This window comes from Mobula birostris, chromosome 15 (genome assembly GCF_030028105.1).
Source record: "Mobula birostris isolate sMobBir1 chromosome 15, sMobBir1.hap1, whole genome shotgun sequence".
In the NCBI taxonomy this organism is placed as follows: domain Eukaryota; kingdom Metazoa; phylum Chordata; class Chondrichthyes; order Myliobatiformes; family Myliobatidae; genus Mobula; species Mobula birostris.
Window position 1 is genome coordinate 25018082 of NC_092384.1, and position 23897 is coordinate 25041978.

Genomic DNA, 23897 nt, shown 5'->3' on the forward strand with positions numbered 1-23897 from the left:
AAAAGAACACTGTAGAGCTGCCATGTCTTGCAGCCCACAGGCAGCAAAGCGAAAACCTCCCATGAATACCTTCAATGATTACTACAGGAAGCAACTAAGGGCCATAAACCAAGCTACCCTCTTTCAACCGTTGGGATAAGACAAATGGATACATGTTCCCAAGTTAAATCCAGCACCTCCCATGAGCATTGTACACAGTATCAATACCAACAGCAACATCCACAAAATGCCGGATGAACTCAGCAAACCAGGCAGCATCTATGAATCAGAGTAATTAGTTGGTGATTTGGGCTGAGAACCTTCAACAGGACTAGAAAGAAAGAGCCATAAGGTGGAAAGACGAGTACTGCTAGCAGGTGAAACAGGTAAGGGGAAGGTGGGTGGGTGGGGTAAGTACGTATTGATGCAAGAAGCTGGAAGATGATAGGTGGAAAAGGTAGATGGCTGAGGAAGAAATTATCTGATAGCAGAGGGCAGTGAAGCAAAGGGAAGGAGGTGTGAAGGAGGGCAATGGGAAGATTGAGGATGGGAGAGGAGAAGGGAACGGGTGAGAGGGACACCAGAATGGGGGAAATAAAAACAAAAATGGTGGGGGGGTGGGGGGGTGGGGGGGGGCGGAGGAGAAAGAGGGATAAGTGGTTACTGAAAGCTAGAGAAATTGATGTACATACCATCAGGTTGGAGACTACCCAAACAGAGTACGAGGTATTGCTACTAACCTGCATTTAGCCTCATAATGGCAGTAAAGGAGGCAGTGGACAGACATGTCAGTGTGGGAAAGGGAAGTTGAATTGAAATAGGAGAGGAGAAGATGGCGGCGCAACGCAGCGCGTAGTGGCCACTCCGGTAATGAATATCTGTTATCTGTCAAGTAGGGTGCCATGCACAATTCTGATTTGATGGAGGCAGATGTGAGAGCACAGAGGAACATCTGGTGAAATGCCTGTTTTGCTGACGCTGCTACTGTGTGATCCGAAATCTCCAGAGGGGAAGGCCCCGAGTCCTCGGCTTTGCTTGTTGCTCGGTGGCCAGGGCGGGGTCGAAGCGCTCGGTAGAGGATGGTGCTCGGTGCTGGAGGGCTGGTCGGAGGCTCGAAGTTTTTGGACGGACTCAGAATCCGCTGTGGTCGGGTGCTTCCAGGATGCTGCATCGGCAAGTTTGCAGCGCTGGAGGCTCATGGCAGGGAGAGTTTCTCCCTTCTACTGTCTGCGTGAGATGATGGGGCTATCGGGACTTTGAGACTTTTTTTTTTACCGTGCCCATGGTCTGCTCTTTATCAAATTACAGTATTGTTTTGCACTGTTATAACTATATGTTATAATTATGTGGTTTTTGTCAGTTTTAGTCTTGCTCTGTCCTGTGTTTCTGTGATATCATATTGGAGGAACATTGTATCATTTCTTAATGCATGCATTTCTAAATGACAATAAATGAGGACTGAGTGTCCTCATAATCTAATAATCTAATCTAATCTAATAATTGGCACTGGGAGATCCTGCCATTTAGATCAGAAGACACAAGAGCAGAATTAGGTCATTTGGTCCATCAAGTCTACTCTGTCACTCCATCATGGCAGATTTATTATCCTCCTTAACCCCATTGTCGTACCTTCTCCACATAACCTTTGATGTCCTGACTAATCAAGAACCGAACAACCTCTATGTTAAATATACCCACTAACATGGCCTTCACAGCTGTCCGCATCAATCAATTCGACAGATTCACCACACTCTGGTTAAAGGAATCCCTCTCATCTTTGTTCTAAAAGGATGTCCTTTTATTCTGAGGCTGTGCCTACTAGTCCTAGACTCCTCCACTACAGCAAATATCCTCTCCACATCCACTCTATCTAGGTTTTTCAATATTTGGAAGGTTTCAATGAGATCCTCTCTCATTCTTCTGAACTCCAACAAGAACAGGCCAAAGCCATCAAATACTCCTCATACATTAACTCCCAATTTCCTAGGATCATTCTTGTGAACCTCCTCTGGACCCTTTGCAATGCTAGAGCATCCTTTCATAGTCAAGGAGCCCAAAGGTACTTACTATAATCCAAGTACAGTTGGACCAATGCCTTACAAAGCCTCAGGATTATATCACTGCTTTTATATTCTAGTCCTCTCGAAATGAATGCTAACATTGCATTTGCCTTCCTTACCACCAAAGCACACAACCTGCAAGTTAACCTGTAGAGAATCCTGCACAAGGACTCCCAAGTCTCTTTGCACCCCTGATTTCTGAATTTTTCCCCCATCTATAAAATGGTCTATGCCTTTATTCCTTCTACCAAAGTGCGTAACCATTCACCTCCCTACAATATATTCCATCTGCCACTTCTTTGCCTATTCTCTTAATTTAAGTCCTTTTGCAGAGTCCCTGCCATCTCAACACTACCTGCTACTCCACCTGTCTTTGTCTTGTCTGGCCACAAAGCCATCATCCAAATCATTGACATACAAAGTACAAAGAAGAAGCTCCAACACTGACCCATGTGGAATGCCACTAGTCACTGGCAACCAACCAGAAAAATCCCTTTTTATTCCCAATCTTTGCCTCCTGCCAATCACACAATCTTCTAAATATGCTAGTATACTTCCTGTAATACCATGGACTTTAATCTTGTTTAGGAGTCTCACGTGTGGCACCTTGTCAAAGGATTTCTGAAAATCCAATTAACTCAAAGTACATAATTGTCACCATATACTACCATGAGATTCATTTTCTTTTGGGCATACTCAGTAAATCCTAGAACCATAATAGAATCAATGAAAGACTGCTCTCAACAGGGCGGACAAACAATGTGCAAAAGGCAAAAACTGCAAATGCAAAAGAAAAAAAAGGAATAATTAAAAACTAAATAAATAAACAATAAATATCATGAACATGAGATGAAGAGTCCTTGAAAGTGAGTCTATAATTTAAGGGAATATTACAGGGATGGGCAAGTGAAGATGAGTGAAGTTATCGCCTCTGGTTCAAGAGCCTGATGGTTTAGGGGTAATAACTCTTCCTGAACCTGGTGGTGTAAGTCCAGAGGCTCCTATACCTTTGTCTTGATGGCAGCAGCACTGAGAGCATGACTTGGGAGGTGGGGGTCCCAATGATAGATGATGCTTTCCTGCGACAGCACTCCATGTAGGCTGTGATGTAACCAGTCATCTCCACCACCCATTCGTGGAAGGTTGTCGAAGTTTTAGATGTCATGATGAATCTTTGTAAACTTCTAAGGAAGTAGAGGCACTGCTGTGCTTTCTTCATAAATGTACTTCATAATCGTGTTGTGCCAACATGATAATGAAATGTCTTCCGAAATGCTAACACCAAGGAAACTAAAGTTGTTGACCATCTCCACCCCTGATTCCTCAGTGAGTACTACCTCATAGACCTTCGGTTTCTTCCTTCCAAAGCCAATAATCAGCTCTTTGGACTTACTGACATTGAGTAAGAGGTTCTTGCTGTGTAGGCAATAAACCAATCTCACGGCTGTGCGCCAAAGGATCATTGGGGACCCGAGTCACCCCTAACCACAAACTGTTCCAGCTGCTACCATCCGGGAAACAGTACCACAGCATAAAAGCCAGGACCAACAGGCTTCAGGACAGCTTCTTCCACCAGGTCATCAGTCTGATTAATTCACACTGACACAACTGTATTTCTATGTTATACTGACTGCCCAGTTGTATATACCATTTATTATAAATTACTATAAATTGCACATTTAGATGGAGACGTAACATAAACAATTTTTACTCATGTATATGAAGGATGTAAGTAATAAAGTCAATAAAATCCATCACCACCCTTGACTGGGCCAACGACAGTGGTGTCAGCAAACTTAAATATGGCATTAGAGCTGGGCTTAGCCACACAGTCACAAGTCCAAAGTGCATGGAGCAGGGGTGCTAAGTATTGCTAAGCCTTGTGATGCACCTGTGTTGATGGAGATTGTAGAGGAGATGTTGTTGCCAATCCAAATTGACTGGGGTTTGCAAGTGAGGAAATCGAGGATCCAATTGCATAAGGAGGTATGGAGGCCAAGGTCTTAAAGCTATTGATGAGTTTTCAGGGAATAACGTTCTTGAATGCTGTAGTCAATAAAAAGCATCCTGATGTATACACCTTTGCTGTCCAGATATTCCAGGGTTGAGTGGAGTGGCATTTACTGTGGAGCTGATGTGCTGGTAGGCATATTGAAGTGGATCCAAGCCACTTCTCTGGCAAGAGTTGATCAACAATCATCAACAATTTCTCAAAACACTTCATCACAGTGGATACAAGTGCTACTGGACAATAGTGAGAGGCAGGTTACCACGCTCTTCTAAGGCACTGGTATAATTGAAGCCTGCTTGAAGCAAGTGGATGCCTCAGACTGCTGAAGAGAGAGGTTAAAGATCTCAGTAAACACTCCAGCCAGCTGATCAGCACAGGTCTTTAGTACTTGACCAGGTACCCTGTCTGGGCCAGATGCTTTCCATGGGTTCACTGCCCTGATGGACACACTCATGTTGGCCTCAGAGAATGAAATCACATTTATTGGGGGTTATAGAATTTTATGAAGGTTCTTCCATGTTTTGGTGGTCAGTGAGCATAGAAAGCACTGAACTCATCTGGAAACAAAGCCCTGTTGTCATCTATATATAATTTCACTTTGTAAGAGGTGATGCTTCATTGATTCAAGCTTATTCTGGAATTGTCACTTTGCCCATGAGATGGCTTTCTGCACATCATAGGTGAACCTCTTGTACCTTACTTGGTCACCATACCCTAATGCCTCAGAACTGGCTCTCAGCAGATTGCAGATCTCATGGTTCATCCAGAGCTTCTGGTTGTGGAAGACTATGACTGATTTTGTGGGACATCCACTATCTATTCTGCCTATTTCCTCAAAGAATTCCAACAGATCTGTCAGGCAAGGTTTCCCCTTAAGGAAATCGTGCTGACTTTGGCCTACTTTATCATGTGCCTCTAAGTACCCAAAAATCTAATCCTTAACAATCAACTCCTATAGCTTACCAACCACTAACTGGCTAACTGACCTATAATTTTCTGTCTTTTGCCTCCCTCCCATCTTAAAGAGGGGTGACATTTTCCAGTCCTTTGGAGCCATTCCAGAAACTAGTTATTCTTGAAAGATCATTACTACTGCCACAAAAATATCATCAGCTACCTCTTACAGAAACCCGACGTATAGTCCATCTGGTCCAGACAAATTATCCACCTTTCAGCTTCCCAGGCACCTTCTCCTTAGCAATAGCGATATCACTCACTTCTGCCCTGTATGCACTCAGGTTTCTGGCATACAGCTGATGTCTTCCACAGTGAAAACAGACACAAAATACTTATTCAGTTTGTCCGCCATTTCTTTGTGCCCCATTACTACCTCTCCAGCATCATAACATCCACTCTCACTTCTCCTTTACTCTTTATATATCTGGAAAAACTTTTGGGGTCATAAGACCATAAGACACAGCAGGAGAATTAGGTCATCTGGCCCATCGAGTCTGCTCCGCCATTCAATCATGGCTGATCCTTTTCTTTCTATCTCCTCCTCAACCCCAGTTCCTGGCCTTCTCCCCGTAACCTCTGATGCCATGTCCAATCAAGAACCTATCAATCTCTGCCCTATATACACCCAGTGACCTGGCCTCCACAGCTGTATGTGGCAATAAATTCCACCAATTCACCACCTTTTGACTAAAGAAATTTCTCTGAATCTCCTTTTGAAAGGGCACCCCTCTATCCTGAGGCTGTGCCCTCTTGTCCTCGACTCTCCCACCATGGGAAACATTCTTTCCACATCTACTCTGCCTAGGTCTTTCAACACTCGAAAGGTTTCCGTGAGATCCCCCCTCATCCTTCTGAATTCCAGCAAGTACAGACCCGGAGCCATCAAATGTTACTCTAAGATAGCCCTTTCATTCCTGGAATCATCCTTGTGAACCTCATCTGCACCCTCTCCAATGCCAGCATATCTTTTCTAAGATGAAATGGGGGCTCATGGGGGCTTTTGTAATCTCTCCTGCATTCTCCTTCCCTTTTACTTTTGCAAACTGTTGAACTATTAAAACTATTAATTCATTTAAAAACATATTTCAACCCATCCCACTGACTACAATTTTGCTCTTTCATCTACCTATCCTTCCTCAGTCTCACTACACAGTGCATCTACTTGTATACCAACTGCCCCATCCTCAGTCTTATCACTAGTTCCCACGCCTCTACCAAATTAGTTTAAACCCTCCCCAACAGTTCTAGCAAACCTGCCCTCAAGGATATTGGTCCTCAAGTTCAGATGTAATCCATCCTTTTTGTTCAGGTCCCAATGATCTAGATATCTGAAATCCTGCCCTCTGTACCAATTCCTGAACCACGCATTCATCTGTCAAATCATCCAATTCTTCTCCTCACTGGCACGTGGCACAGGCAGCAATCCAGAGATTAGTATCCTGGAAGTTCTACTTTTCAACTTTCTACCTAACTCCCTATATTGCCTCTTCAGGACCTCATCCCCAGCCTTATAATGATAAGAGTGAGGGTGTACTAGTCCTGAATGATGTTGGAGTACAGCTCTTCTGTTGTTACATTTGACTGACGGTGACTTATGTATTCTCAATTTTGTTCTTAAAATCTGTCCCAGGTAAATATAATTAGATGATGGAGATTGTCCTCAAGAGCGAAGACAGTTTATGTTTTATATGGATTTCTTGTGACTACTGCTAAATTCAAATAAATATCAAAAATTATTGTCTCGTTTACAATAACCAACAGTTGAGATCAAAGCTCTATGGTCTTGCCACACCCATTAGGAAATGCTAGTGGATAATTAAACAGCTAACTCAAATAGGGAGATCCAAGAACTTCCACATCCTTAGTGCTGTCAGTGCACAGCATCAATGCCAGGCATGAGACGAAAGCATTTTCAGTTCAGTAGTGACAAATGGATGTTTCACTTCAATTCACACCCAAGGTAAGTGCCAACACAGAAGCCAGTCATCAGCTAATTTAATTCCTTTTCCAAAATATCAAGAATGGCTGAGTGCACTAATGGTTAGGCTAGCAGATAACATTTCGGCTGGAGTTTTGAAGATTTGCAAAACAAACTGAATCCTTCCGCTAATGCCCCACCTCCCCCTTGTACCCCAACTGTTATTTATTTTTATACACACATTCTTTCTCTCACTCTCCTTTTTCTCCCTCTGTCCCTCTGAATATACCCCTTGCCCATCCTCTGGTTCCCCCCCCCCTTGTCTTTCTCCCCGGACCTCCCATCCCATGATCCTCTCATATCCCCTTTGCCAATCACCTGTCCAGCTCTTGGCTCCATCCCTCCCCCTCCTATCTTCTCCTATCATTTTGGATCTCCCCCTCCCCCTTCCACTTTCAAATCTCTTACTCACTCTTCCTTCAGTTAGTCCTGACGAAAGGTCTCGGCCTGAAACGCCGACTGTACCTCTTCCTAGAGATGCTGCCTGGCCTGCTGCGTTCACCAGCAACTTTGATGTGTGTTGCTTGAATCCTTAACCTAGCTCTTCCAATACTATTACAACGCTGACTTCTACCAATAATGTGGCAAATTACTCAGGTATACATCTTGTCCCAAAAAAAAACCCCAGAACAAATCCAGTCTGGCCAGTTCCCACTCCATTCTCAATCATCAGTAGTGCAGCACACGGAGGAATGGTTGCAGCCACTGGAAGTTACTCTAAGAGGCTTTTAAGGCAGCGTCACAAGTTTATCCAATCTCAGCTGCATCTTCAATTACTCTTCTTCGATAATGTTTGCTGCTGTTACAAAATTTCAATTTTATTTGCAACTCCTCAGAAAATGTAGCTGCAGTTGCCTGCATTAAGCTGTTAAGTGTTACATAACATTCCTAACCACAAGGGTCAGTCAATCATCTCAAATCATAATCATCTATTATTGAATTCAATCACATTACCTTCAACACACTGGAAGCCACCACTGATTAGAAAGTTAACTACCACTTTGGGTGCAAGTTGGGTACATGGCTGGGTATATGTACCCAGTGACTCATTCATTGACTCTCCAAAACCATTCTGTTATCCGTTGATGAAACCATTTCAGAAGTCAGTATACATGAAAGAAAAGACTCCATTTGCCCAGGTGAACAACATTCAAGCTGAGCCTCTCTCAGAATATCCAATCCAGCTTGATTGGCACTTATTCACCAATCCAAACATTAAATCCTGCAATTTGCCTGAAATCTATGTCCTCTAGCATTTGATATTTCTATCCTGTGGCATATCCAATACACAGTGCAAAACAATAACTCACCATTGGCACACTGATAACACCTATCACACCCACAGAAGGATGAGGAACAGAAGCAAGGTTCCTCTGCAAGCCACACATCACACCAACTTGGAAAATTTTACCTATTCCTCCAATATCACTGTCCACATCCTGAATCTCTCTATTAGACAGGAATATGGCAGTACCTTCACCGGCAGGACAACAGCAGTTCCAGAAAATGTGGCATCACCTGAGAGACAAACAGCATAGAAAGGGCCCCTCTCACCTACCATGCCAAAGCCTAAAGGCAAGTAGGAATGGGCAATACACACAAAATGCTGGAGGAACTCAGCAACTCAGACAGCAATGGAGGATTGAGGTCAAGAGCCACATGGTAAAGATGGAGCTCCAATCACCTCATTATAGGAAGGATTTGGAAGCTTTAGAGTGCGTGCAAAGGAGGTGCAGCAGGATGCTGCCTTGATTAGCGAGCATGTCTTATGAGGAGAGGTTTTCTTTTTGGAGAGGTGACTTGATAAAAGTATATAAGACAATAAAACAGAGTGGACAGTCAGAGACCTTTCCCCAGGTAGAAATGGTTAATAAAAGGTGGCATAACTTTAAGGTGTGGGAGGAAAGTAGGCAGGGGGGAGGCCAATGTCAGAGGTACTATTTTTAAATATACATAGAGTGTAAGGTGCATGGAATGTACTGCTAGGGGTGGTGGTAGAGGTAGATATAACAGGTCCATTTCAGAGACACTTAGGCACATAGATGAAAGAAAAATGGAAGGCTGTGTGGGAAGGAAGGAAGGGTTAGATTGACCCTTGAGTAGGTTAAAAGGATTGGCATGTCATCGTGGGCCTAAGTGACTGTACTGTGCTACCTTCTACGTACTATGTTCATATATGGAGGAAGATAAGCAGTCGATGTTTCAGGACGAAACATCAACTATTTATTTTTCTCCATAAATGCTGCCTGAGCTGCTCAGTTTCTGCAGATTTTGTGTCTGTTGCTCAACATTTCCAGTATCTGTAGAATCTCATGTTTGGGCTGGGCCATAAATGCTGGCCTTGCAAATGTCAATCATATCCCTCAATTACTGTTAAAAGCTCAGTACTGACAGGGAAAAATAAACCCGATTATTTGGAACCAAGGTTCACATCAAAATACTCTGGGCAAAACATTAGTTATGTTACATAATCAATGTTTCAACCATACACATGCAGTGAGTTTTATATTTGTATGAAGTCTTATATGCCAGAACTGGGGATCATGATGTCGGTTGTGGTAGAGTTAAAACACAAGGTCAGCTTGCCTCCTCATAATGTTGTACTTATGAAGGTGAAGGGTAAGATAATCAAAATGTTTGAAATGATAAAAACAATTCAATAAGATGGATGCAAAGAAATGAATGTGTCTTGAGGAATCAAGAAAAAAAGGATATTATTTTGAAATTAGGAGTAATAATTGGAAGAACTTTTACAACAAAAAGTTTGTGAAATCCAGAGCTTGGTCCCCAACAGGCTGTGGCTATAAGATGAATTATTGACTTCAAAATGGAAAATATGCTGGCCAGTAGTGTAGTAGCATCTGCACCAGACTTCAAGGCGAGTGGTCCCGGGTTCGAATCCAGCCGGATCCTTGCACACTGTCCATCTGTGCTGAGTGCAGCATTGAGCTAGCAAGATTGCTGCTTGTTTGTTTCACAAGGCATGGTGAAGAACAGTAAGATGGAAAAAGAAAGACCCTTATTGAATAAAACCATTAAAGGATATGAAGCAAAAATGTGGAATAGTGTTATTTGAAACAGTACCTATGAATCCCTTATGAAAATGAAATTACCAAATATACAACTTCAAAGCAGTTTAACAGAACTTTTCAAAGATCAGACACAATTGGATAATCTAATCACAAACAAGAGAAAATCTGTAGATGCTGGAAATCCAAGCAACACACATAAAACGCCAGAGGAACTCAGCAGGCCAGGCAGTATGTATGGAAAAAAGTGCAGTTGATGTTTCGGGCTGAGACCCTTCAGCAGGACTAGAGAAAAAATGATGAGGAGTAGATTTAAAAGGTGGGGGAGGGGAGGGAGAAACACAAGGTGATAAGTAAAACCAGGAGGGGGAGGGGTGAAGTAAAGAGCTGGGAAGTTGATTGGTGAAAGAGATACAGGGCTGGAGAAGGGTAATCTTATAGGGGAAGACAGGTCACGGAAAAAAGAAAAGGGGGGAGGAACACCAGAGGGAGGCGATGGGCTGGCCAGGAGATAAGGTGAGAGAATGAAAAGGGTGATGGGAAATGATGGAGGGGGGACATTACCCCACCAGCCTCCGTGACAGCACATAATTCTCTAGACCTTCCGCCATCTCCAACAGGATCCCACCACCAAGCACGTCCTTTCCTTCCCCACCCCTCCCACCACTTTCTGCTTTCTGTAGGGATCCCTCATCCACTGGTCCCTCCCCACTGATCTCCCTCCTGGCACTTACCCTTGCAAGTGGAACAAGTACTAAACTTGCCCCTACACCAACTCCTTCACTACCATTCAGGGCCCCGAACAGTCCTTCCCGGTGAGATGACACTTCACCTGCAAGTCTGTTGGGGTCATATACCGTGTTTGGTGCTCCCAGTGTGGCTTCCTTTATATCGGCGAGACCCGACGTAGATTTGGAGACTGCTTCGCTGAGCACCTACGCTTTGACCACCAGAAGCAACAGGATCTCCCAGTAGCCACCAATTTTAATTCCACTCCCCATTCCACCATGTCAATCCATGGCCTCCTCTACTGTTGCAATGAGGCCACACTCAGGATGGAGGAACAACACCTTTTATTCCATCTCAGTAGCCTCCAACCTGATGGCATGAATATCGGTTTCTCGAGCTTCCAGTAATGCTCGCCTCCACTCCACCATTCTCAATCCCCTTTTCCCTCTCTCACCTTATCTCCTTCCCTGCCCATCACCTCCCTCTCGTGCTATTCCCCCCTTTTCTTTCTTCCATAGCCTTCTGTCCTCTATTACACTTCTCCTTCTCCAGCCCTGTATCCTTCACCAATCAACTTCACCCCTCCCCCTCACAGTTTCACCAATCACTTTGTTTATCTCTCCCATGCCCCACCTGATCCTCCATCTTTTTTTCTCTAGTCCAGCTGAAGGGTCTCAGCCTGAAACGTTGACTGTACTTTTTTCCAATTCATGCTGCCTGGCCAAGTTCCTCCATGACATTGGATAAATTTGCTGAAGACACAACTATTGTTGACAGAATTTCAGATGGTGACGATGAGGTGTACAGGAGCAAGATACTGTAGATCAGCTGGTTGAGTGGTACCGCAACAACCACCTCTGTAAGACGAAGAAACTGATTGTGGAGATCAGGAAATGGAGGTCGTAGGAACACACACTAGTCCTCATTGACATATCAGCAGTGGAAAAGGTTCCTGGATGTCAACATCTCTGAAAATCTATCCTGGGTTCAACACATTGATGCAATTATAAAGATAGCATGACAGCCACTACATTTCATTAGGAGTTTGAGGAGATTAGGCACATCAACAAAGACTCTCATGAATTTCTACAGGCATACTGTGGACAGTATTCTAACCGGTTGCACCATCATTTGGTATGGAGGGCCACTGTACAGGATTGGAAAAAGCTGCAAAAAAAAAAAAAAGCTGTGAACTCAGCCAGCTCTGTCATGGGCATTAGCATCCCCAGCATTGAGGACACCTTCAAAAGGTAATTCCCCAAGGCAGCAGCAGCCATCATTAAGAACCCCCATCACCCAGGACATGCCCTCTTCTCATTGCTACCATCAAGGTGGTGGTACAGGAGCTTGCAGACACAGACTCAACCCTCTAGGAACGGCACCTTCCCCCCTCTTTTTACACTACTTAATTTAATTTCTTGTATGGATTTCTTATTGTAGAGTTTTAAATTATGTATTGCAATGTACTGCAGCCACAAACCAAGCTCCATGATACATGCCAGCGATATTAAACCTGATTCTGATAGGTACAGATGAGATTTACCAAGACAATGACAAGGTGATGGGCTTCCATTATACAAAATACCCAACAAAACTGGGTTTATTTCCACAGCCAAGAAAATTAGTGGCAATTAGTGAAAGCCTTCCCCACTGCCAAGACAGTGATAGCAATCAGAAGTCACATTTAATACAATTAGCAAAAAGAAAATTAGAAGAGAGATGAACTTTCCCATTACATCATGCTGTTACGGTATCTGGAACATAGTTCCTGAAATCAGCAGGAAGATATTCAGTAGCAATAATCAAAAGGGAAAAGGACAGATACCCGAAAAGAATAAAACTGAGAAATAATGGAACTGACGAAGGGTCTCGGCCTGAAACGTCGACTGCACCTCTTCCTAGAGATGCTGCCTGGCCTGCTGCATTCACCAGCAACTTTTATGTGTGTTGCTAATAATGGAACTACTTGGGAAGCCATTTCTTAACAACTAATTGAAAACAAATTTAGGAGCAAGCGCTGCAAAAATAAAAGCAGGTACTGCCAGCAGAGTACATTAAAATCTTTCCACCTGATGTTGAACTGCGATATGATTAAAGACTACAGAAATGTAACCTAAAGACTTTTTGCAAAACAGCTAAAAAGACCTCAATAAAATATTTCTACTTATATACTTACACAGTTGTGCACTTTGGGCAGATGACTTCAGAAGAAGCTTTAGCTCATAAAGAACCAATGCCACGTGCACTGCATGACAACGGAGTCGCTCCATACGGAAGAGGAAAGCAATAGCTGCTTCAAACTGGGCTGTAAGGAACAACACTTGGAAATATAGGAAAGGATGTTGATTGGCTGCAAAATGTGATTCACCTGAGGGGGAAGAAAAAAATCAGCAGTTAGAGAGTAAAGACTTGATTCATTACAACTCTGGATTATTAGTTCACAAAACATTAAATACAAAATGGTACGAGATAAAGGATGACATACTCAAAGCAAAACCCTACAGATATCCAAAATAAACATATAGAAAATCTTAGGAATCCTGAACGAAGCATAGGTATGGGCATACACATGGAATATGTGGATCAGCCTGTTTCTGTTCTACACAGACCCACTCCCTCAGTTCACTTTCCAGTACACCAAGGACTGCACTGCTGCTGTCTCCTACACTCATTCAAAACTCAGGCTCATTACTTTTGCTGCCAATTTCCAACCTGTCTTCATCTGTACATAATTAACCTATTTCTGGATCCTGGTGTCTCCATGTCAGGAGATAGATTAACTACCAACATCTATTACAAACTAAAGACAAACAATCTACTGGAAAAATCTCAGCAGGCCAGGCAGCACCTGTGGTGGTAGTGGGGGAAGGAATTGTCGACATTTCAGGTTGAGGCCCTATGTCAGCCTACTAACCCCCATAGGAATAGAATATTCTTTGGTCCACTCTGCCTTTTCTAAGAACCCTATTCCATTCTCCAGTTACTCCTTCTCAGCTATATTTTCTCCAATGAGACTTTATGGATAGGTGCCTCCAAGATGCCCTCTTCCTTCCTCATTCTCAGTTTTCATTCTTGCATTCCCACCCACCTGCACCCTGACAGCAATGTTCCATACAAATACAGGCAACGTAACACTTGTCCTTCTACCTCTTCCCTTCCTATTATCCATGACTCAGTCATTTCTGAAGCAGTGATTCACTTGCATTTTTGATCCAGTGTACTGAATTCACTGCTCATAACATGATCTCCTCTACACTGGATGAACCAATGCAGACCGGGAGGCCACTTTGCAGAACACCCGCAAAGTCTGTAGGGATGATCCTCAGCTTTTCATTGCCTGCCACTTCAATTCTCATCTCACTCCCACTCAGACCTATCAAGTCTGTGTTCTCCAGTACCATCAATGAGGAACAAATCAAGTGTGAGATACAGCCCCTCATCTTCTATCTGGGCATGCTGCAGGCTTCTAGACTTAAAACTACATTCACAACTGCAGATAACTTCTTGTCATCGGTGATACTGGCTCACTTTGGTTTCTCCCCTTTTTCTACTCTCTGGGAGTGGAGGACATGTCTACTGAGCTGCTGAGCGTGACCTCCTGCTCTGCATTTCCTAGCTCACACATTCTTTTGTCTATGTTCTCATTCTTCACCTGCTCCAGTTCACTGACTGACCAGATAACCTGTACACTGCTTCCAACCCGACATGTCCCTCCCCTGCAGCTTTTTAACAAGTTTTTCCCCCCATTTTCAATCCTCACAAAAGCTTTCTGACCTGACTGTTTTTTTTCTTCCCACAGACATAGTCTGACCTGAGTATTTCCAGTATTTTCTGTTTTTGTTTTAGATTTTCAACATCTGCAGTATATTCGATTTTCAAAATTTTAGGAATACTCAGGTCAGGCAATACCTCTAGAGAAGGAAAAAGTTAATGGAAATTAGATAAATGGCTATTTGGCCTGAATTATGTGCAAATTAAATAAACCTTCAACAAAAATTAATTGTCTAATTATCAAAGCACTGTGCGGAAGATGACAAATTTTCTGTACAGATTTTCTAGAATAAAGGGCAGATACAGATGTTTATAAAAATGTCTTTTGACATAAAAGTACAAGTGAACTCCTTGTACTCACCATCTACACAATCAATGATATAGATCTTAAAGTGCTGGTTTATAACTGGTGGAACCCAACCAAGAGTTACACTTTCTTTTACTGTGCCATTTATTAATGGGCATCCATTAAATTCAAAGACATGCACCTGAATTGAGCCAAGGTGGGGTACCAAACAGAACTGAAACTGAATAAATGCACAACTCATGACTGTTGAGTCCTGGCAGAAGCTTACCATACTCTTCCAACAGCTGACTCTGCAGTTGAGGAAGGGTTTGCTTATCCTGAGGTGAACTGTTGCCATCATCTTCAAAGCACACTTGATTCAGCTAGACATAACAAGAAGGCACTTAGATCAACATACAGTTTTAGTATAAAAGGCCATTCCATACACTATACAACATTAGATTAGGTTAATGTCCTACATATGACAGTCTAATAACATGCATTAATGCTAAACTCTCGAGGAAATCCCTATCTATGGTCTGAAATACAATAGTATGCAAAAGTTTGGGCACTGGTCAAAATTTCTGTTACTGTGAATAGCAAAGCGAGTAAAAGATGAACTGATTTCCAAAAGGCATAAAGTTAAAGATGACACATTTCTTTAATATTTTAAGCAAGAAAACTTTTTTATTTCCATCTTTTACAGTTTCAAAATAACAAAAAAGGAAAAGGCCCTGAGGCAAAAGTTTGGGCACCCTGCATGGTCAGTACTTAGTAACACCTCCTTTGGCAAGTATCACAGCTTGTAAACGCTTACTGTAGCCAGCTAAGAGTCTTTCAATTCTTGTTTAGGGGATTTTCGCCCATTCTTCCTTGCAAAAGTCTTCTCCTTCTGTGAGATTCTTGGGCTGTCTTGCATGCACTGCTCTTTCGAGGTCTATCCACAGATTTTCGATGATGTTTAGGTCAGAGGACTGTGAGGGCCATGGTAAAACCTTCAGCTTGCGCCTCTTGAGATAGTCCATTGTGGATTTTGTGTTGTGTTCAGGATCATAATCCTGTTGTAGAAGCCATCCTCTTTTCATCTTCGGCTTTTTTTTAAACATAGTGTGATGTTTGCTTCCAGAATTTACTGGTGGTTAATTGAATTCATTCTTCCCTCTACCAGTAAATGTTCCTCATGCCACTGGCTGCATCAGAAGTCCAAAGCATGATCGATCCACACCCGTGCTTAACAGTTGGAGAGGTGTTCTTTTCATGAAATTCTGCACCCTTTTTTCTCCAAACATACTCATTGCGGCCAAAAAGTTCTATTTTAACTTCATCAGTCCACAGGACTTGTTTCCAAAATGCATCAGTCTTGTTTAGATGCTCCTTTTGAACCTTTTGAATCTTTTGAATAGAACTTTTTGGCCGCAATGGGCAAACAGGTTTGGAGAAAAAAGGGTGCAGAATTTCATGAAAAGAACACCTCTCCAACTGTTAAGCACGGGGGTGGATCGATCATGCTTTGGGCTTGTGTTGCAGCCAGTGGCACAGGGAACATTTCACTGGTAAAGGGAAGAATGTATTCAATTAAATACCAGCAAATTCTGGAAGCAAACATCACACCGTCTGTAAAAAAAAAAAAAAAAAAAAAAAAAAAGTCGAAGATAAACAGAGGATGGCTTCTACAACAGGATAATGATCCTGAACACACCTCAAAATCCACAATGGATTATGTCAAGAGGTGCAGGCTGAAGGTTTTGCCATGGCCCTCACAGTCCCCTGACCTAAACATCATCGAAAATCTGTGGATAGACCTTAAAAGAGCAGTGCATGCAAGACGGCCCAAGAATCTCACAGAACTAGAAGCTTTTTGCAAGGAAGAATGGGCGAAAATCCCCCAAGCAAGAATTGAAAGACTCTTACCTGGCTACAAAAGGCGCTTACAAGCTGTGATACTTGCCAAAATGGGGTGCTACTAAGTACTGACCATGCAGGGGTGACCATGCAGGGTGCCCAAACCTTTGCTTCAGGCCCTTGTCCTTTTTTGTTCTTTTGAAACTGTAAGAAGATGGAAACTAAAAAAGTTTTCTTGCTTAAAATATTAAAGAAATGTGTCATCTTTAACTTTATACCTTTTGGAAATCAGTTCATCTTTTACTCGCTAAGCTAATCACAGTAACAGAAATTTTGACCGGGGTGCCCAAACTTTTGCATGCCACTGTATATATTTCACTCTTGAAGTCTCTGAATTACCCAGTTTCTGCTCATGAATCTATGCCCAGATCCTTGTGGCCAGCATAGGAACAGCCTTCATCGTCTGTCTATGCTGGAACTAAGTTATGTTATTATCTGGAATTTTAAAAAATGTTTTTACTAAAGGCAATGTCTTTTAAAGATTCTTTGAATTTTGTTTCAGAAGGCTTTTGACAAGGTCCCACACAGGAGATTACTGTGCAAACTTAAAGCACACGGTATTGCGGGTAAGGTATTGGTGTGGGTGGAGAGTTGGTTAGCAGACAGGAAGTAAAGAGTGGGAATAAACGGGACCTTTTCAGAATGGCAGGCGGTGACTAGTGGGGTACCGCAAGGCTCTATGCTAGGACCTCAGTTGTTTACAATATATATTAATGACTTGGATGAGGGAATTAAATGCAGCATCTCCAAGTTTGCGGATGACACGAAGCTGGGTGGCAGTGTTAGCTGTGAGGAGGATGCTAAGAGGATGCAGGGTGACTTGGATAGGTTGGGTGAGTGGGCAAATTCATGGCAGATGCAATTTAATGTGGATAAATGTGAAGTTATCCACTTTGGTGACAAAAATAGGAAAACAGATTATTATCTGAATGGTGGCCGATTAGGAAAAGGGGAGGTGCAACGAGACCTGGGTGTCATTATACACCAGTCATTGAAAGTGGACATGCAGGTACAGCAGGCGGTGAAAAAGGCGAATGGTATGCTGGCATTTATAGCGAGAGGATTCGAGTACAGGAGCAGGGAGGTACTACTGCAGTTGTACAAGGCCTTGGTGAGACCACACCTGGAGTATTGTGTGCAGTTTTGGTCCCCTAATCTGAGGAAAGACATCCTTGCCATAGAGGGAGTACAAAGAAGGTTCACCAGATTGATTCCTGGGATGGCAGGACTTTCATATGAAGAAAGACTGGATGAACTGGGCTTATACTCGTTGGAATTTAGAAGATTGAGGGGGGGATCTGATTGAAACGTATAAGATCCTAAAGGGATTGGACAGGCTAGATGCAGGAAGATTGTTCCCGATGTTGGGGAAGTCCAGAACGAGGGGCCACAGTTTGAGGATAGAGGGGAAGCCTTTTAGGACCGAGATTAGGAAAAACTTCTTCACACAGAGAGTGGTGAATCTGTGGAATTCTCTGCCACAGGAAACAGTTGAGGCCAGTTCATTGGCTATATTTAAGAGAGAGTTAGATATGGCCCTTGTGGCTACGGGGGTCAGGGGGTATGGAGGGAAGGCTGGGGCGGGGTTCTGAGTTGGATGATCAGCCATGATCATAATAAATGGCGGTGCAGGCTCGAAGGGCCGAATGGCCTACTCCTGCACCTATTTTCTATGTATGTTTCTATGTATGTTAGGTTTTCCTTCTTACGATAACCATAAGACATTTTGTCCCTGACATCTCTTCTGCCACTTCAAAATCAAAAATAATTCTTTTTAAAACGTTTATGGAGACAAGACAGCAGTGGATGGACAAGCAACAAGACTAAAATGTGTGCATGTAGAAATTAGTATCTGAATTCCTATTGACTTGCTGTTAGTAGTTCACTACTGCTTCTTCAAATGTGTTGCTATAAAAGTGGTAACAGTACATAATCAAAGATATTTAACTGTGCAGTTAATAAAAGGATCATGATCTAAACCATTGAGAGTGAGGTAAACACTCATGTGGAAAACAATGAGATTTTCAACACTGCCACCCTTTTAGACATGCAAGGTGGGGAAATTTTAAATGAACACACATACTTTTAACCAGAGATAGTCATCTGTTTTATCCGCAATTTCACTATGATTATCAGTAACATCACATCGACCAATGAGGCAGTAAACCACTCTCTTATAAGGATCTGTGCTATTCCGCAATGCGCGACGGTAATGTAGACGCAGTTTGTTCTCTGCAGTAGGAGGTAATCTACAGAAAAGACAAAATGCAGAGTAATTATTGGTGAGAATGTAAAAATAAAGCATACTGAAGTTTCGGCCTCCACATAAGAAATAGGAGCAGGAGTAGGCCTTCCACCCATTGAGCCTGCCCCACCATTCAATAAGATCATGCCTGATCTGTCCGTAAACTCAGCTCCATCTACCTGCCTTTCCCCCCATAACCCTTAACTCCCTATGTAAAAATCTATCTAACTGTATCTTAACTATATTTAGTGAAGAAGCCTCAACTGCTTCCCTGGGCAGAGAATTCCACAGATTCACCACTCTCTGGGAAAAACAGTTTCTCCTCATCTCCGTCCTAAATCTTCTCCCCTGAATCTTGAGGCAATGTCCCCTAGTTCTAGTCTCACCTACCAATGGAAACAACTTTTCTACTTCTATCTTACCTATCCCTTTCAAAATTTTGTATGTTTCTATAAGATCCCCTCTCATTCTTCTGAATTCCAGAGAGTATAGTCCCAGGCGACTCAAACTCTCCTTGTAAGTTAACCCCTTCATCTCTGGAATCAACCTGGTGAACCTCCTCTGCACTGCTTCCAAAGCCAGTATATCCTTCTTCAAATATGGAGACCAGAACTGCACACAGTACTCCAGGTGCAACCTCACCAGTACCCTGTAGAGTTGCAGTATGACCTCCTTGCTCTTGAATTCAATCCCACCATTTCCTTAACACCCAATATCAATTTCCCCTTCTAACTTCCAAGGGACCTACATTGACTTTAGCCACCCTCTTCCGCTTTATATATCTATAAAAACTTTCGCTGTTTTTATATTTTGTGCTAATTTACTTTCATACTCTATCTTCCTTTTCCTTATTTCTTGTTTAGTTGTTCTCTGTTGCTTTTTAAAGTTTTCCCAATCCTCCAGTCTCCCACTACTCTTTGAGACTTTGTACACAAGCTTTTAATTTGACACCATCTTTTATTTCCTTAGTTATCCAAGGCTGTCTCTCCCCACACTTACTGTCCTTACTTTTGAGTGGAATATACTTTTGTTGAGCACTGTGAAAAATCTCTTTCAAAGTCTTCCATTATTCCTCAACAGTCCTACCAAATAGCCTGTGCTCCCAATCCACATAAGCCAACTTCTCCATCATCCTGTTGTAGCCTCCCTTGTTCAAGTATAATACACTAGTTTTAGATCTAACTATTTCATCCTCCATCTGAATGTGAAATTCAATCATACTATGATCACTCTTTCCAAGAGGATCCCTGACTACAAGATCGTTAATCTTACCTGTCTCATTGCACAGGACTAGATCTAAGATAGCATTTTCCCTTGTAGGTTCACTAACATGCTGCTCAAGAAAGCCATCACGGATGCATTCTATGAAGTCCTCCTCAAGACTTCCTTGACCAACCTGATTCGCCCAATCTATGTGGAAGTTAAAATCCCCCATGACAACTGCCATTCTGTTCTTACAGGCCTCAGTTATTTCTTGTTTAATCGCCTCTGCCACTGCAATATTTTTATTGGGTGGCCTATAGACAACTCCCACCAGTGATTTTTTTCCCTTTTCTATTCTTAATCTCTACCCAGATGGACTCAACATTCAACTCAGAACAGTACAGCACAGGAACAGGCCTTCGGGCTAAACATCTGCAAAAAGCACGATGCTGAATTAAACTAATTTGTTTCTACCTGTGCTTATTTAACAGCCTCTTAAATGCTGCTATTGTATCTTCCCCAGAAGCCTTTTCCAGTCACCCACAACAGTATCAAAAAACTTGCCCACATATCTCCTTTAAACCTCCCTCCCCCCCCCCCACCTCTAACGGTGGTGTCTGAAAAGAGGATGCTGTCTAAGTTGCATGCCATCTTGGATAATGTCTCCCATCCACTACATAATGTACTGGGTGGGCACAGGAGTACATTCAGCCAGAGACTCATTCCACCGAGATGCAACACTGAGCGTCACAGGAAGTCATTCCTGCCTGTGGCCATCAAACTTTACAACTCCTCCCTTGGAGGGTCAGACACCCTGAGCCAATAGGCTGGTCTTGGACTTATTTCCTGGCATAATTTACATATTACTATTTAATTATTTATGGTTTTATATTGCTATATTTATACTCTATTCTTGGTTAGGGCAACTGTAACAAAAATCAATTTCCCTCGGGATCAATAAAATATGACTATGACTAAATACACACCATTCTAACTGAACTCCACTCTACTTTCTTGTCATTGATTGCAAATAAGAAAAACATACCCCTCCAAAGTAACAAAGGTTCATTTAGGATTATTCTAATACATATCTACAGCTTCATGAGAAACACCTGTATTAAATTATTTTTAAGGTTCAACTTATCAATTTCCCCCTATTTAGAACAAAATTCTCCTCTAGCAACCTTTCACTCTGAAAAATGGAGATCTGCAGTTTTTCAGGACTTTATCACATCCACATCAATCAACGGAATGCTTTAATTTGGGGGGATAAATGTAATTTAAAAGTTACATACTTAAATCATACCCCAGGTGAGGGTCTTCCTTCTCACTCCTCAACATTCAAGACTCAAATCATAACCCAACAACTTTTCAAGAATTTCAAATTTAATATAACATTTACCTTCTATCATCACCTTGAACATACTCAATGAACCAATTGTGAAATTCCCCCAACTGATGTTGAGCACGGTTTACCACCTGCATTGCTGCCATTAAATCTCCACACCGCAAACAATAGTAGATGAGAGCCCAGACAGGCTGGCCTTCAATTTCACCGTCCTGGAACAATCAAAGAGAATTTTAAAAAAACACTTGAAACTTTATTCTTTGCAATCCTTATTCATTTTAGTACATACAATGGTTATTAAGCCATTCATGGCAATGTCCTTCCTCAATATACAAGGAATAATCTGCAGTTTTGGCTAATTTACCCCAATTAAAAATTGGTCAGCAAAATATCCCCATCACAAATTAACGTGGTATCTTGTAATACAGTTTGCAATGTAATGCAGTTTGGCAGCTCTTGCACCAAGATACCACTGGACATCAAAATCACCATCTTCAAATAAATGTGAACAAAAAGTGCCATCTGAAAATGTCTGCACCATTGTAATGCAATTAGAATTTATTTTCTAAAAAGTTAGAAATTTGAAATGCCTAAGACTTAGACTACACCGTTCAAAACTGAAATTCCCTGAAAACTTGAATGGAAACATCAAAGCAAAGCTATTTGTGCTGCAAAAGGTGTCTGCATGCCTTCATCCAATGCATGTATTAAAATGTGAAATAATTAGATAATACACTTGCTACCCATTAACATGGCTCTGCTCACTATGCAGAAGAGTACTGAAAACTAGACATAGAATATATGCTCTCATGAGTTGACTCCATCTTTCATTAAAATTATGCATTTGGTTCCTTCTAAAGATCAGCTATTTTGATTTGAGTGCATTTCCTATAGTTATGCCAATACAAAGGGCATAAGGTACTCATTAACTTAACCTGAACAGAAAAGTTATTACTTCAAAAGATGACTCTCTTCAAGGAGCCCACTAAAATAAGTTACATTAATACTGTAAACACTTCTGACCACAAATAGAAAGAATGATTTGAAGGCATCAATTGGCGTTGTAGATTTCTCCATACAAAACCATTTTAACTTCTATTCAAATTATCTCCTTCTATGCTCTGAACTATGCTAAGATTTCTCAGATTTCAGAATTACAGTAACTGCCCAATGTAATTTTTAGCTAAATGATTTGTCTTGCTAACGTATGATTTCTACAAAAAAGTGATTAATGCAAAAATGATATTACAGGTAGACAAGGTGGTGAAGCAGGCTTATGACACACATGCCTTCATCAGACAGAGTTGTGATGCCATGTTACAACAGTACCACACACGTTAAGACAGCACCTGGAAATCTGTGCTTTTCTAATATCCATTCTATAGGAAGTATGCGATGAAGCTACAAATTGCAGAAAAACTTCGCAAGGATGTTGCAAGTCTGCATTATAAAGAGAGGCTGGATAGGCTGAGATTGTTTTCTCCAGAACGAAGGTGGCCAAAAGCTGACTTTATAGGTTTATAACATCATAGAGTCATTGATTGTATCCTAAGGGAGAGAAGTATACAACCAGAGAGCATATATTAAGTCAAAATGTGGTTGAAAAGTTGAGGAGCCAAAGAAATTACAGATGGGGAGCACTGAGAGATGGTTTCACTGAACTCCCGTCGAAGAGAAGATTTAAACTTCTTCAGTGTCGTGATGAAGGGTCTCGGCATGAAACGTCAACTGTACCTCTTCCTAGAGATGCTGCCTGGCCTGCTGCGTCCACCAGCAACTTTTATGTGTGTTGCATATATTTAAGGTGAGAGGGGAAGGTTTAAAGAGGGCCTGAAGGGTAGGCTTTCTCACACATATGGATGTGGGAACATGCAGTGAGCTGCCAGAGGAAGAGATAGGGGCAAGTCGAACTGGGTACATCCTACCCATGTATCTTTCCGTTGTTTTTTTTTCTATATTAGACTAACCAAACAGCAAGCTATCTGTATTCAAGGTGGCACTGATGAACCACAGCAAAGTTCTGTGGGCTGCTTAAAAAACTAAATATACCCCTTTTGAATTACTCTCAGTGCAATCTGCGGCATTTAATTCCCCTTTAAGCAATGTACTTTTTAAACCAACTTAATGAACTACAAATTCCACAGTCTTCTGAAGGACTCAGCGGACTTAACTCTCAAGCAAGCAGGTACGGCATCTCTAAGTGGATAAAGGCTCACTGTCATGGCCAGAAACGAGGCAGGAGACAAGAGAATCTAAAGACAGAGCAATAAGAATCTTCTACCCAGTGTCTTGTTAGCAAATGTACAGTTACTTGAGAACAAGAATGAGGACCTGCAGGCAACGTTGCTGTATTGAGGGCAAAAGAACAATTGTGTTCTGTGCTTTACTGAGATAATATT

The 23897-nt window shown here is 42.0% G+C and overlaps 1 protein-coding gene and 1 long non-coding RNA gene across 4 annotated transcripts in view; one reads left to right on the plus strand and one right to left on the minus strand.

The window, feature by feature from the left end:
* The window catches only part of LOC140210487 (uncharacterized), a 143951-nt gene extending 142909 nt beyond the window's left edge, over positions 1 to 1042 (plus strand). Inside the window, exon 4 of the long non-coding RNA XR_011889243.1 lies at positions 876 to 1042. This is a non-coding gene — a long non-coding RNA (uncharacterized lncRNA). The remainder of the gene's footprint in view (positions 1 to 875) is intronic.
* Positions 1 to 23897, minus strand: part of nup93 (nucleoporin 93) — a 168334-nt gene that overhangs the window by 21679 nt on the left and 122758 nt on the right. For all 3 annotated transcript variants that reach the window (XM_072279474.1, XM_072279475.1, XM_072279476.1), the window contains 4 exons: positions 21553 to 21710; positions 18786 to 18951; positions 15090 to 15183; positions 12920 to 13111 (listed from right to left, as the gene is read on the minus strand). In XM_072279474.1, the coding sequence (XP_072135575.1) occupies positions 12920 to 13111; positions 15090 to 15183; positions 18786 to 18951; positions 21553 to 21710 (610 nt within the window). The remainder of the gene's footprint in view (positions 1 to 12919; positions 13112 to 15089; positions 15184 to 18785; positions 18952 to 21552; positions 21711 to 23897) is intronic.